The 14,646-nt window shown below is 41.5% G+C and overlaps 1 protein-coding gene across 1 annotated transcript; it reads left to right on the forward strand.

Moving 5' to 3' along the window:
* The first annotated feature begins 246 nt into the window (after positions 1 to 246).
* On the forward strand, positions 247 to 12,770 carry LOC146667946 (hydroperoxide isomerase ALOXE3-like). The gene is made up of 14 exons (XM_085409750.1): positions 247 to 544; positions 761 to 965; positions 1,132 to 1,213; positions 1,465 to 1,587; positions 1,672 to 1,775; positions 1,910 to 2,076; positions 3,014 to 3,157; positions 3,786 to 3,989; positions 4,345 to 4,431; positions 4,531 to 4,700; positions 8,875 to 8,996; positions 9,142 to 9,242; positions 9,735 to 9,905; positions 10,064 to 12,770. The coding sequence occupies exons 1-14, from the start codon at positions 392 to 394 to the stop codon at positions 10,241 to 10,243; spliced, it is 2,013 nt and encodes a 670-aa protein (XP_085265876.1). The 5' UTR covers positions 247 to 391; the 3' UTR covers positions 10,244 to 12,770.
* Positions 12,771 to 14,646: the final 1,876 nt, after the last annotated feature.

Genomic DNA, 14,646 nt, shown 5'->3' on the forward strand with positions numbered 1-14,646 from the left:
AAAACACACAACAGTTATCAGTATCTGATTTATCCTGAATAGGATAGACGTCATTATTTGCACAACTTTATCAAGAATTTCATCTCAACACATGATTGATGCAACTGACTGGACACTCCCACTGATTTGTGTGAATAAAAAGAAAAATTTGGGGGGGCAACTTCTGACAGAGTAGTTTCTCTAACCTAAATTCTTCATCTCAAGGTAAGAGATGTTTTCACAGGATTTCAGTCAGAAATTATGGGTCATTTAGCATAATGAGTTAAAATAATTGTTTACATTGTCCTTTTCACTGTAATGCAATAATTTTAAATGTTTACATTTCCAAATCAGTGCTAAGAATAATTAGAATTCTCCCCCTACCAGGATTTGACCACATTCAAGAGGGAAAATGGTGCAGTATAAAGTGACCGTATTCACTGGTGATCGCCTTAATTCCACTACTCTCAACAATGTCTTAATTAAGCTGGTGGGCACAGATGGGGAGAGTGATCGCACGTGGCTCATGGGCTTGAAAGGGGCTTCATCCTTTGTCAGAGGAGCTGTAAGTCTGAAATATGCATCTTCATGATTAAATGTATCTCAGGTTTCCTGTATGAGATGATACACAGATGAAATCATTTTTGTGGAAATAAGGGGAATCTATCACCATGAAGATGGTCAAAGCAAACAGTTCACTTCATGGACCACAGTAAATTATAACAGGAATTGTATGCTCGAGTGTTACAGCTCAGCACAAACTGCTATGTCATTTCTTTAGGTATCAAAGTTTAAGGTGTCCTGCCCCACTTCCCTTGGAAATCTTGTGCTGATAGAGTTAGACAAACAATCTCTCCCACTGTTCCCGGAGGACGCTTGGTTTTGTGCCAAGGTGGAAGTGAAATCCCCTGAAGGAGACATCTACAGCTTTCCCATCTACCGCTGGATTGCTGATAGCAAGGTGCACCGCTTCAAAGATGGAAAAGGTTTGGGAAACTGTGCTCATCTTAAATCTTGTTCAAACCATTGAAGATGTAAAACAAAGGTTGTAATGAGGCTGAAGCAGTTTCCTAATACAGTATATACCATATTTACAAGAACAACTTGAAACCATTTTTCTTTCTTTCTTTGTTTTCTTTTTTTTTTTTATAGCTCTGAGAGTCTTTGAAGACAACCATCATCTTGGCAGGTACAGTCGGCAGCAAGAGATTCAGCAGCGAGAGGAAGACTATCGGTGAGAATTCAGAGCTTATACACATTTTAGCCTTACAGCTCCTGAAACTAGAATACAAATGCTGTCCAGTTATAGCTGAATATCCTAATACTAATGATATTTAACCTTAAAATTAAGCATTGCAGCATATTCTTTGTCTGCTGGCATTAATGAAAAGAAATTAAACTATTACATATGTTGCAGATAAAAAGTATATCATGTCATACTGTAACTAACTTCCTCATCACTTTGCTGTTTCTTTGTCTCATCAGCTGGGATGCATATGCAGAGAAAATACCTCACTCCATGAAGGCAGAAAACCCATTTTCACTCCCGTATGAGGTTCAGTTCTCCTTCACCAAAACTATAGAGTTTCTCTACACTGCTTCCACAGGGTGAAGTTCTGTTACACATATTTTTCTCTTTACTTATCAAAAGTATGTTAAGTATCATAATGAAGTAAGATGAATGTGTTTCAGACTGACTGAGCTGAAGCTGAAGGGACTGGATAACTGTAAGAAGAAGTGGGATAATATTGACAGCATCAATCGAGTGTTTTGCTGCAAAAAGACTGAAATATCAGGTACTGTACTAACATCATAGCATAGTAATGTGTAATTAACTCTTACCCTAAAATTTTCCCTATACCACTATACCAGGTAGATTTTACTGAATGATGAACTGTAAATCATGAAGGTAAATGTTTCTTTTAAACAGAATATGTTCAGGAACACTGGAAAGAAGATGCTTTCTTTGGCTACCAGTTTCTAAATGGTGTCAACCCCATTTTGATCCAGTGTTGTGCAAACCTGCCCAGTAACTTCCCTGTCACTGATGACATGGTCTTTCCCCGTGGCCAGTGCAGCCTGAGAGATGAAATTAAGGTGATCATCTGAACTCTTTATAATAAATGCACGTTTTTCCACGACCCACTGTCATTGTTGCACTTTTTACTGCACTATTATGTCTGCACTGTCTTGCGCCTGCTCTTTCTTTGTTTTGTTTTTTTTTTTTGGGGGGGGGGCGGTTTGGCAATTTTTGCAAACTTGTACTTTATGTAGTGTGGGGATGAACAAAAGTATTTTACCAGCACAATATAATCTGCGGTGTGATCATTGCTTTTAACAATGTAAGAGATAGCTTTAAGATGGCCTTAAGATGTTTATGCATACTGTTATCATATTAAAGGAATTGCAATACATGCTTACAAAACACTTATATCAGGTCATTTTTATTATCGTTTATAAGGTCATATTCTTGTATTAAGCCTTTAGTAGAGGTTCTTGATTAAAACGTTTATTTAGTAGATGACATATACATAGTTTCAGTTCGGTTATTACATATATGAGAGTGGCTTCTGTCTCTCTGTCTGGTGAGAGGTCAGGAGCTAGTCGGCGAGGTGAAATAGGGTACAATTGTGGTTAGCACACACACACACACACACACACACACACACACACACACACACACTTAGTTAAAGAGAATCATTTATAGGTGGAAGTTTAATCATGTTTTGCTCGGGGTTGCAAAAGAGCAGTTTGTCGCAGAACTGCTGCTGATGTGTCAAGATGATAAGCGAGCAAGTCACACAGTTTAAAAAGTAGTCCTGTGTTGATTGTCTGTTATATGTTTTATGTAGCACCATGGTCTTGAAAGAACGTTATCTCGTGTTACTGTATACTGTACCACTGCACATGGCTGAAATGACAATAAAACCACCCAACTTAGATTGACTTGATGTTTTGTCAAATAATTGTACTTTTACAGTCACTGACTAAATATTATATCCACACTGATGCAATAACCTGAACTTTTAAACAGAAAGGGAACATATTCCTGTGTGACTACAAGCATCTTGAAGGGGTGAAAACAAACACCATCAATGGGAAGAAGCAGTACTTGATGGCTCCTCTCGTCCTGCTCCACAAAGCTCCTGATGATAAGCTAATGCCGATTGCTATTCAGGTAATTCATAATAATTAACACGGTTGTTTCTGTCCTGGATAGACATGCAACTATTTTGCTGGTAATACCTGAAATGAATAAAGAAAATCAACAGCCTATTTATGCAAGATAATTCATAATATTACTGGAGGGGTTGTATTTGTTGGGTCTGATTACTGGGCGGGATCATAACCCCCCCTGGAAATTACGCCCCTGATCCATATCGCCACTCCTCAAAAGCTGTGTTGCTGTACCGCTCCACCATTTTACTCCTCCCACACAGGGAGGGAAATTGTAGCATGAGTGCAGGGAGAATTAAAAACACACGTTCATTTGATGTTTTTGTTCTTTCAACCTTAACTTTTGTAATTCAAATAATTACATAATTGATTATTAACTGATGATTACACTACTGTGTAGGTTACTGTGCAACCTAATTTTTTTCCCCTTCCTGAGCCATAACCTTGTGGAAAAGTTTAACCCACATTGCTGAGACCAGAGTCTGACATATGAATATATCAAATAGGTTTAATTTATAAACCCCAAAAGTCACAACAGCCAAGCAGTAGGTGTCGTATTTACGTAGCAGACAGAGATAATACAACTCAAAATACGCTAATATGGCCTACTCTGCCCTGTCCATCTGTAGCTGAAGCAGACTCCATCAGATGACAATCCGATCTTTCTTCCTACTGATTCTGAGTACGACTGGTTGATCGCCAAGACTTTTGTGAGAAGTGCAGATTTCAATGAGCATCAGCTCAATGCTCACCTGCTGCGCACACATTTGCTGGCCGAGGTTTTTGCAGTGTCACTGCTGCGCAACGTGCCCATGGTGCATCCTCTGTACAAGGTAACTGACGTTTGCTGAAACTCCGTTTTCTCTCATAAATCATGTCACTGCACGCACTGTTTACTTGAACTCTTCCTATAATTTCTTTCTTAAATTGTTATTTAAATATTCTTTTTTTTAACTGTAAATTTTTAAATTTAAAATCTGTAAATTTTGTAAATTTCTTTATTGTACTTTAATAGGTATTTCACTACATGTCATAATTTGTATGATTATGTGTGTGATGAATAAAATTTGAGTCTCTTATCAATGTGTCCACAGAGGACCACTGATTGTGCAACAGAGTACCTCAGCATAATAAATACTAAAGTGTTGCCCCAATCATGTCACTAACAGAGTTCCCTCTTTCCCTCAGCTCCTCAAACCACACACACGCTACACTCTGCAGATCAACTTCTTAGCTCGACGCCTTCTCATTTCTGACACTGGCGCTTTCACTCAGGTATGCAAAGAACAGCACTAGACCTTTACTTAAAGAATGTTTTGTTTTTTTATTTCATGTTTAACATTTGTCTTTAACCAGGAGCTGCTTATTGTGTAGTTTGCAGGGTCAGGTGGAGAGGGCATGTTTACGATCCTGCAGAGGTCAGTGTGCTCATTAACCTACAGCTCCCTCTGTATGCCAGATGACATTGCTGAACGTGGCCTAGAGGATGTGCCAAACTTCTTCTACAGGGATGATGGCCTAAAGGTTTGGGATATCATCCACAGGTATCATTAATATATTTTTCTTTTTTTTCCATCAAGCTGCTGCAATTCAAAGTTTGTAAATAATGCAAATGCATCTGTTACTTTACCTATGATACTGGGTCAAAATTTTACATATTATTTTTATTTTAGTTACTTTAATCTAAAAATTTATTTTCAGTTTGGTGTAACTTCTTTTTGTTTCCAAATTGCTCCTTTCAGTTTATTTTGTTGAAGAACTAGTTTTAGATTTTTATTTCAGTATTGAAAGCAGCTGAATCGCAGTAATGTAAGCATCCCAGCATCAATGCACCAAAATGCACCAGTGCCTTCTCAAACTATTGTATTCATCAAATCAGATCAATAACAGAAAAATACTAAGCCTAAATAGATTTTTTTTTCTTTCATGTTTATTCTGTGTGAGTTCACCAAAATGTTTTGCGTGCCTATTTTTTGGTTTAGTTTTAGCTCGGGTCCTCTACCAGAGGCCTGGGAGCTTGAGGGTCCTGCGCAGTATCTTAGCTGTTCCCAGGACTGCGCTCTTCTGGGGCCCGTTCTTCGTACCTCGCTAAGTAGGTTAGCTGGATTTGATTGTTGACGATTTCGCCTGATCTTGGATCGTTCGGTTCCCCGAAGCTCATCCGGGACTTGCTGTCATAGCAACAGAGCCGTAAGCGTAAACCTGCTCGGGAGCAGGTTTACTTTATGTAAACAGGATTAGATCGCGGCCACGCAGGTATGTCCGCTTCATTTATACGAAAGCAACAGCGATATTCCACCACTGTTTCACCATAAATAAATAACATCAATGTAACTAAAGACAATGCAGCACCTGATCCATTTATTGATTTCACACAGATAGATACAGGTCATTTCCTAAAAAAGGGAAATGTACTATTAACATTCTATCACATGTATGTGATTATTACAGATGTAATTCATATTTCAGAGTAGCAATTGCAAATTACTTTGTGTAATCAAGATGAGAGACCACGGCTATAAAAGCGAAGGTGGATTTGGGAAGCCTGTCGCAGCCATGTCCTGTCCGTATACGCGAGCCACCCTTTGCGGAAGGTGCAAGATTGATAAGGAGAGTTTTCAGAATTCAGCGTATATTGCGGGACAGACAGGATCCTTTAGCTCAGCGCGACAGTGTGCTCATAGAGAGATATCGATTTTCCCGTGAGGATATTATTTACTTAACCAACTTGTTGACGAGGGGGTGCAGGACCACCACCTGTCTTTTTTTTGCTCTGCCGTTTTCTTGGTTGCTGTTATAAACAAACAGATCATTCCAGGGTCTCTTTCCAAGAGACGAAAAGCAATATAAGTGATAAATATTACCATTCTGTAGGATATTCTTATATTTCACTTTTACCTGTTCCCATGTTCTAGTGGGTCCTGTTGTGGCTCTAATGTGAAAGGGGATATAATATAACATATTATAATATAATATAATGTAATATAATATTGGATAATATAGTGTGATATGATAAATCTACCCTACCGCCTACTGGTGTTGGCCAGAGGGGCCGATGGCGCGATATGGCAGCCTGGCTTCTGTCAGTCTGCCCCAGGGCAGCTGTGGCTACAACTGTAGCTGCCTCCACCAGTGTGTGAATGTGAGAGTGAATGAATAGTGGCATTGTAAAGCGCTTTGGGTGCCTTGAAAAGCGCTATATAAACCCACTCCATTATTATTGTTATTATTAAATTACTTACGAGTTTAATTTGTCAGCAACTTTCTGCCAGCCCTCTCTCCTTGCTTTTGCAGCCTTTGCAGTGTTCCCTTGCGTTCTGATTAAACTCTGAAACTCCTGAAATCCCTCACTCAAGAGTTCTTGCTCTGCTGCCGAAAAATACCGAGCCGAGCGCGCTCCGTCGACATTTTCGCCGACCAATCAGAGGGTTGCCGATCAATGTTTCCACTATCGATGCGTAGCCCCTTTTACGACACCCAGTGATGTCACATTACTGCGTCCAGCTGTACTAATCGTCAACAGCAGGTGTGTTCGGGGAACCGGATTAGCGAGCTCACGGTTAGCGCGATGGTTTGGTCTTGGATGTGTCATTTGATCTTGGATGTAGTGAGCGACGTACGAAGAACGGGCCCCTGGACAGAGATCTCCGATGTTGTTCCCGGGATCTGCTGGAGCCACTCGCCTAGCTTGGGAGTCACCGCACCTAGTGCTCCGATTACCACGGGGACCACCGTTACCTTCACCCTCCACATCCTCTCGAGCTCTTCTCTGAGCCCTTGGTATTTCTCCAGCTTCTCGTGTTCCTTCTTCCTGATGTTGCTGTCATTCGGAACCGCTACATCGATCACTACGGCCGTCTTCTTCTGTTTGTCTACCACCACTATGTCCGGTTGGTTAGCCACCACCATTTTGTCCGTTTGTATCTGGAAGTCCCACAGGATCTTAGCTCGGTCATTCTCCACCACCCTTGGGGGCATCTCCCATTTTGACCTCGGGACTTCCAGGTTATACTCGGCACAGATGTTCCTGTACACTATGCCGGCCACTTGGTTATGGCGTTCCATGTATGCCTTGCCTGCTAGCATCTTGCACCCTGCTGTTATGTGCTGGATTGTCTCTGGAGCATCTTTACACAGCCTGCACCTGGGGTCTTGCCTGGTGTGATAGCCTTATGGACCTTGTACTCAGAGCTTGTTCTTGTGCTGCCATGATTAGTGCCTCTGTGCTGTCTTTCAGTCCAGCTTTGTCCAGCCACTGGTAGGATCTCTGGATATCAGCCACCTCCTCTATCTGCCGGTGGTACATACCGTGCAGGGGCCTGTCCTTCCATGATGGTTCCTCGTCTCCCTCCTCTTTCTTGGGTTTCTGCTGCCTGAGGTATTCACTGAGCACTCGGTCAGTTGGGGCCATCTTCCCAATGTATTCGTGGATGTTCGTTGTCTCATCCTGGACTGTGGTGCTGACACTCACCAGTCCCCGGCCCCCTTCCTTCCGCTTAGCGTACAGCCTCAGGGTGCTGGACTTGGGGTGAAACCCTCCATGCATGGTAAGGAGCTTTCTTGTCTTTATGTCAGTGGCGTCTATCTCCTCCTTTGGCCAGCCTATTACCCCAGCAGGGTACCTGATCACGGGCAGGGCGTACGTGTTGATGGCCCGGATCTTGTTCTTACCATTCAGCTGACTCCTCAGGACTTGCCTGACCCTCTGCAGGTACTTGGTGGTTGCAGCTTTCCTAGTGCAGTCAGCTTCTTCAGCCAGTAGGCGTGAACCATATCGGGGCCTGGTCCAACTCTTCATACTAGAGACCCTTGCTTGGATGTCTGCCACCATGATGGTTACTGGACCCTGTTCAGGGAGGTTGCTATGGTCTGCCCTCAGATCCACTAGCCACTGAGCATTGCCGTTATGGGTTGCGTCCTTCTCCCATATGCCCTTCCAGTATTGCTCCATCTCCAGCCTTGGTGGTGCTGTTCTCTTATTGTTCCCTTGCCACTGAGAGTACACCTTTGCTGGTTTATTCTCCTGCCTTCTATCTCTCTGGTGTACCTCCTCAAGCGGCTGGCCAAGGCTGTGAGTCTTTGCTTGGCAGTTTCCAAGGCCTCAGGTATGGACAGCTTGCTGTATTTTTTATGCACCTTCTTTGTCGCACCTTTCTGCAATTCCGTTAGTTGGCTAACCTCCCTCCGTGCTACTTTGATCTTGCCCTCTAGCCTCCTTCTCCATGGAGGGTACTGCCCCTTGTGGCTGTTCAACTTGTAGCCAAGCATCTCACTGATCACTGCTGCCGTATTGTAGATCAGCTTGTTAGTGTCAGTAATCATGGTTGTAGGTATCGTCCGTAGTGCTGCATTAACATCATCTAGCAGACCTTCTGAGGGTACTTCACGTAATCTTGGTAACCGGCTATGGGGGATCCAGGTTTCAAGCTTGGCCGTAATCCTATCTTTCAGGTCAGTTCCTCTCGCACTCAACAATCCTTCTCCTATCGCACTTGGGGCTTTGTACCCAATCTCGGGTGGGGGTGATGATATCTCCCCCCTGACCTGGCGTCCTGGCTCCCCCTTGCCATAGCATTTATGTTGTACCTCGTCAATCTCTAGCTGTGAGAGCAGTCCCTTCTTTCGAATGTTGGAACACTGAGCTATTAGTTGTTTTGCCATCTTGGGTATCGAAGAATCGAAAATATATTTTACTCAGTGTATTCCCATTTCTCAAAGGTTTGTGCAGGGAATGCTCGGCTACTACTACAAGAGTGACCGTGAGGTCCAGGAGGACTCTGAACTTCAGAAGTGGATTTTGGACATTTTTGAACACGGGTTCCTTTCTCAAGCAGAAACAGGTGGGCTTTATACAATATTTGAATATTTACGATGATGATGATAATGGTGATTTATCCATTTAGGATTATATTGCAAAAATAAGTAACTTTTGTTTGTTCGCCTAAATATATTTAAGTGACGCAGTTATTTTTCTGTGTTTAACAGGAATTCCTCAGAGATTTACCTGTGTGACTGCGTTGGCCAAATTTGTCACCATGGTGATCTTCACCTGCTCAGCCCAGCATGCAGCTGTGAACAGTGGACAGGTATATAAAACCTAATTCAACCTAATTATTTAAAATGTAAATAAAAACAGAATCATTCATTGATTTGTAGATGTATTTACAATAGAACATAGTAAACATATGAAATGTTTAAACTGAGAAAATGTAACCTTACAAGAAAAATAATGCCTCATTTTGTATTTGATGGCAGAAAAATATATTTAAAAAAGGTAGGACGGGGCTTTGTGTACTACTCTGACACACTGTAGCATCCCCTCTTCTTTTACCAACAGTCCACAAACATCTGGGAACTGAGGAGATCTGAGAGAGGAGTGTCCCATTCTCGTCTGATATATGATTCTAGCTGCTAAACAGTCCTGGGTCTACTGTGTTAGTGTTTCATTTCATGATGCATCAAATGTGTTTTCAACTGTTGAAAGGCCTGCATTATGAAGCCATGATCTTCTGATAGATGAAACACCATGATTATTGCTCTTATTAATCAGTTATCCTTTACTTCTTGATTAAATGCAGTATGACTATGGTGGCTGGATGCCCAACACTCCCATCTCCCTGCAACTCCCACCACCAACCACAAAAGGGACGACAAGCGAGGCCACGATGTTGGCCACCTTCCCTGATGTCAATGTAACAGTTCAGGGCATGGCCACCATGTGGCTGCTCAGCAAGCAGTCCAGTGACTTTGTAAGGAGCAAAGATTTCATTAAGAATGACAGAAATTATGTTTAAATTCAAGTTTTGTGAAAAAAAATACATATGTATGCAATAATTTTTAGGGGCTAATTTCATAAATAATTTGAATGCTGTTGAAGAAAAACTGAATGTATCATTGTTCTTATTAGGTTCCCCTTGGCCAGTACCCAGAGGACCACTTCACTGAGGAGATTCCCCGCAAGATATTAAAGGATTTTCAGATGGAGCTGGAAGATTTGAGTTTAGTCATTAAAGCCAGAAACAAGCGTTTAGAAGTGCCATACACCTACATGGATCCAGCAGAGGTAGAAAACAGCGTGGCCATTTGAATATTAGAAGACTCAGCTGTGAGATAAAATTCAGTTCCCTCTTCAAATAAAAGCAGCCAAAGAAAGTTCTGACTTTTACTGATGAAATAGCTGAAATAGAACTTAACGTTTCTAATTATTGTATGCTGATTTGTGAATTTTATCCATCTGCTGTGATGTGTTCTATAGATTAGAAACTTAAAACCTCTTCTGATTTTCAATAAACTGTCCCATCCATTCAAAAACATGTCAAAGAAAACTGATATTATTGTGAACAAATCATGACTTTTTTTAGTGATTGATTTTTGTTAAAGTCTGTCTTAAAGAAGTCTCAGCCTCTGAGCTTTTTTGGCTTAAAAAAAATTGAGAGAACTCCTGCATTTCTACCATACAGACATTTATTTATTTTTAGAAATATGTCTCTCTTCTGTCTTATATGCATGTGTATGTTTGAGGGCATGTTCTGTTTACCTCAGAGTTGATCAATCTGTGTTTGTCTGTCTCCCTGTAAAATGCTCACCTGCCAAAGCTCTACTAATTAACTCACCTGTTCCTCATCTGGTTATCAAGCTGGCTTCTTAAGGCTAAAGTAAATACTCAGCCATCATTAGATTGTGCTCTGCCCTTTGGCCCTTAGTTTATTTTTTGGAGCTAAACTCTGTGTCTGTGAAGACCTCTCACTGTATTTGGATTTCCTTCAAGTTTTTGTGACAGTGTGTGTGTATGACCACAGATGGAATTCATAGCATTACAGACACGTTTTTCTTACTCGTTTCTCACATCCTGTAAATCCTATGTTAATCTTTTCCCGCTCTACAGTGGCTGTTGTTTAATGTTGGCCATCCTACACTTCTGGTTTCCGTTGTAGAAATTATTTTCTAGTTTTTTTGGGGGGGGGGGGGTTGTATGGTATCTTGTCAGCTCTCATTACTATAATATGACTTTGCATTATACAGAGCGTCATTTAACACCATCCACCCATTCGCTTCCGCTTATCCTTTTTCTTAGGGTTGCGGGGGCTGCTGGAGCCTATCCCAGCTGCCAAAGGGCGAGAGGCAGGGTACACTCTGCACGGGTTGCCAGGGCTAACACACAGAGACAGACAACCATTCGCACTCACATTCACTCCCACATTCACTGGTGACAATAGTTATGGGTCTTGTTATGTTATTCAGCGGTGTTGAGTTGTTTGGACTTTTTTTAGTAAATATCTAGTAAATCTCTAATTCTTGGTTTTTCTTGGCTTTATATTCATGTTCCCTTAGTGCTAACTTAGTGCGCTAGTTCTGTTCTCAGTCCTTAGTCTTGTATATTATATTTTTTCCTAGATTTATGGGTCAAGTCTCGACCAGTGATTTTCTCCTTCCTGTTTTATTTTGGCTTCCAGTGTCTGGACCGTCGGCTCTTTTCCTGGAAACAATGCTCAACTTTAAGTTCAACCTTCATCTACCCTGTCCTACATTTGGGTTCTCAATCTTTCACCATTCATCATAGCTGAATCTGATAACTGTGACCATTTTCATACTGTGAAGTCATTGTCATATTAAAACTCTTTGTTGTATCTGCTGAAGGCACCCATCAAAAGATGGGTGCACTGCAGTTGTAAAGGAAACGACATAGCCAGAAACAATATTCAAGTAACTTGTGGCTACAAGGCTCAGTTGGTACTAAGTTGGGCCCAAAATGTTACAACACCACCAGGCTAAATTGCTGAATTTAAAAAAAAAAAAAAAAAAAAGCATTTATACAGTATTTTCACCGTCGCTGCCTTCCGCACGGCTGGCCTCCAGACCTGCTCTGTTATGAGCTATTGAGCCATCGACCCCCAGGGCGACCCCCTGAACTGTGTTTGAACTGTTTTTGTGAGCTCTGATTTTGTTTCAAGTCCTGGGCCCCCCACCACCCACCTGGGTTTCTGTCAAGGTACTGGGAGTGATCCAGTGTTTTGTGTTTGACTCCCTCCGTGCATCTTCCCATGTTGCACTCTGTTTTACCTCCATGTGTCATCCTGCATATCATTCTGCGAGTCATGGTTTCAAGTTTGTGTAGTTTTCCTAGTTTATTTATCTTATGTCTGTGAAGGTTCTCAGTCATCCAGGTCATCGTAGTCAAAGGAGCTTGCAAAGAAAAGCGTCTGGACTTCTTTAAGTTACATACGGGCGCTCGTGGCTCAAGAGTTGGGAGTTCGCCTTGTAATCGGAAGGTTGCCGGTTCGAGCCCCGCCTTGGACAGTCTCGATCGTTGTGTCCTTGGGCAAGACACTTCACCCGTTGCCTACTGGTGGTGGTCAGAGGGCCCGGTGGCGCCAGTGTCCGGCAGCCTCGCCTCTGTCAGTGCGCCCCAGGGTGGCTGTGGCTACAATGTAGCTTGCCATCGCCAGTGTGTGAATGGGTGGATGACTGGATATGTAAAGCGCTTTGGGGTCCTTAGGGACTAGTAAAGCGCTATATAAATACAGGCCATTTACTTGAAGACGTTTCTTTGCAAGCTCCTTTGACTTTATTTATCTTAGTTTCTATCCTCGCCACCTCTGTTTCTGTCTGAATTATCACATCATATAAATAAAGCTCACTCATCACATCTACGTCAATGCCTGCTTTTGGGTCCTTTTCCCTTTAGCCCCACACAACTGCCGCCGCAGCCATAACACTTAAGACTCAATGTTTCATTTACAGGAGAGATGTTTTAGCATAATTACAGCAATAAACTAGAAAGAGTAAAATAATGAAAATTGCACAATATTTACAAAAATCAGTTAAAAGAGCTGTAAATCCTTCTGCAGGGTAAGGGGAAAGCCCTCTTTCTAAACTCTGTACGAACTGTTTACAACGAATGTCATGAAGTCATGGAGACCACAGCATGACTAAACATGTAATCTGATAAGAGGTGAGTAAACCATATTTTTATAGATAAAATACCAGTGAACCATCCTGTGTAGTTCTAGTGAAGACAAGTCAGCTAGAGAATATAAAGTACAGCAGTGTCTTGAAGGTTTTGCTGTGAGTTATAAATTTTAAAGCTCTGTGATAAGCAGAGTCCAACTGATAGAGAGAATGAGCAGGGTCATACATGCAATTCATTCATTCAATCATGTGGCCTCCTTTTTACCCCTCCTGGAGCATTGTAAAAAGGAGGTTAATGCAAGCTCCAAGTATACCGTATTTACAAGAACCTTATTTTCTTTTTTTCTCTGAGACTCTTTGAAGACATCCCTCATCTAGGCAGGTTCAGTCAGGTACAGCAGGAGCTTAAGCAGCAACAGGAAGAGAGCTCAGAGCACACACACATTTGAGCTTTATGGCCCCTGAAACTAACATGCAAATGCCCTCCAGCTACAGCTGAATCTGCTAATATTATGCATACTTAAGGTTTAAATGAAACATTACAATAATTGTTGGCTGGATTAGGGTTAACTAATTATAATTCAAGACATTGCAGAGTATATTGTGTATATATAATGTTTTAAATTCTGCAGCCTGGCAAATTAAATGAAAGCGATCGTCTCACACTTGTAAAAAAGTAGAAAGAACATTTTCTTGTATCAAGTACTTGATCTTAGCAATAACGTACACATTCACTGAGCCAATGTTGTATCTACTCTGTTACAATATTCTGAACTTCCAGACAGAAAGGGAGCACATTCCTGTGTGACTAAAGCAAACCACCAATTACAAGAAGCTAAGTAAGTAAGTAAGTAAAATTTATTTATATAGCACATTTCACAGATAAAAATCACAAAGTGCTTTACAGTAAGATCAGACATACAAGTTAAAATTAATTAAATTAGTTAAAAGCCTGTTTGTATAAAAATGTCTTCAGCTGCTTTTTAAAGGAGTCAGTAGAGTCTAGACAGCGTAAAGACAACGGCAGAGAGTTCCACAGCCTAGGTGCCAGTGCCTGAAAAGCCCGATCCCCACGTGTTTTAAATCTAGTACGTGGGACCACCAGTAGCCTCTGACCTGAAGACCTAAGTGCTCGGGATGAAGCATGAGGTTTCAACAGGTCAGAGATATACTGGGGAGCTTCACCGTGCAGAGCTCTAAAAGTTACAACTAAAATTTTAAAATGAACCCTAAAATTTACAGGCAACCAATGAAGAGAAGCCAAAACTGGCGTAATGTGTGACCTCTTGTTTGTACCAGTTAAAAGTCTTGCCGCTGCATTCTGTACAGACTGAAGGCGATCCAGAGCTGATTTGTTAAGACACGTAAAAAGACCGTTACAATAATCCAAACGAGAAGAGATAAAAGCATGAATAATCATCTCAAGTTCTGCCTTTGACACCAGTAGCCTGAGTTTAGAAATGTTTCTTAGATGATAAAAACAGTTCCGGACAAGTTGTTTAGAGTGTTTCTCAAGAGACATTGAACTGTCAAATATAACACCTAAGTTTCTGAGACTCGACTGAAATGAAGGGTCTAAAA

The sequence above is a fragment of the Rhamphochromis longiceps genome, linkage group LG6 (genome assembly GCF_057381845.1).
Source record: "Rhamphochromis longiceps isolate RC_006_pf linkage group LG6, R_longiceps_female_GT1.1, whole genome shotgun sequence".
In the NCBI taxonomy this organism is placed as follows: Eukaryota; Metazoa; Chordata; class Actinopteri; order Cichliformes; family Cichlidae; genus Rhamphochromis; species Rhamphochromis longiceps.

Bases quoted from the DNA above. Each gene is read 5' to 3' on its own strand.
- LOC146667946 (XM_085409750.1), top strand. From the start codon at position 392: ATGGTGCAGTATAAAGTGACCGTATTCACTGGTGATCGCCTTAATTCC. The intron at 545-760 runs GTAAGTCTGAAA...TCATTTCTTTAG, and splicing joins CATCCTTTGTCAGAGGAGCT to GTATCAAAGTTTAAGGTGTC. The intron at 3,158-3,785 runs GTAATTCATAAT...GTCCATCTGTAG, and splicing joins TAATGCCGATTGCTATTCAG to CTGAAGCAGACTCCATCAGA.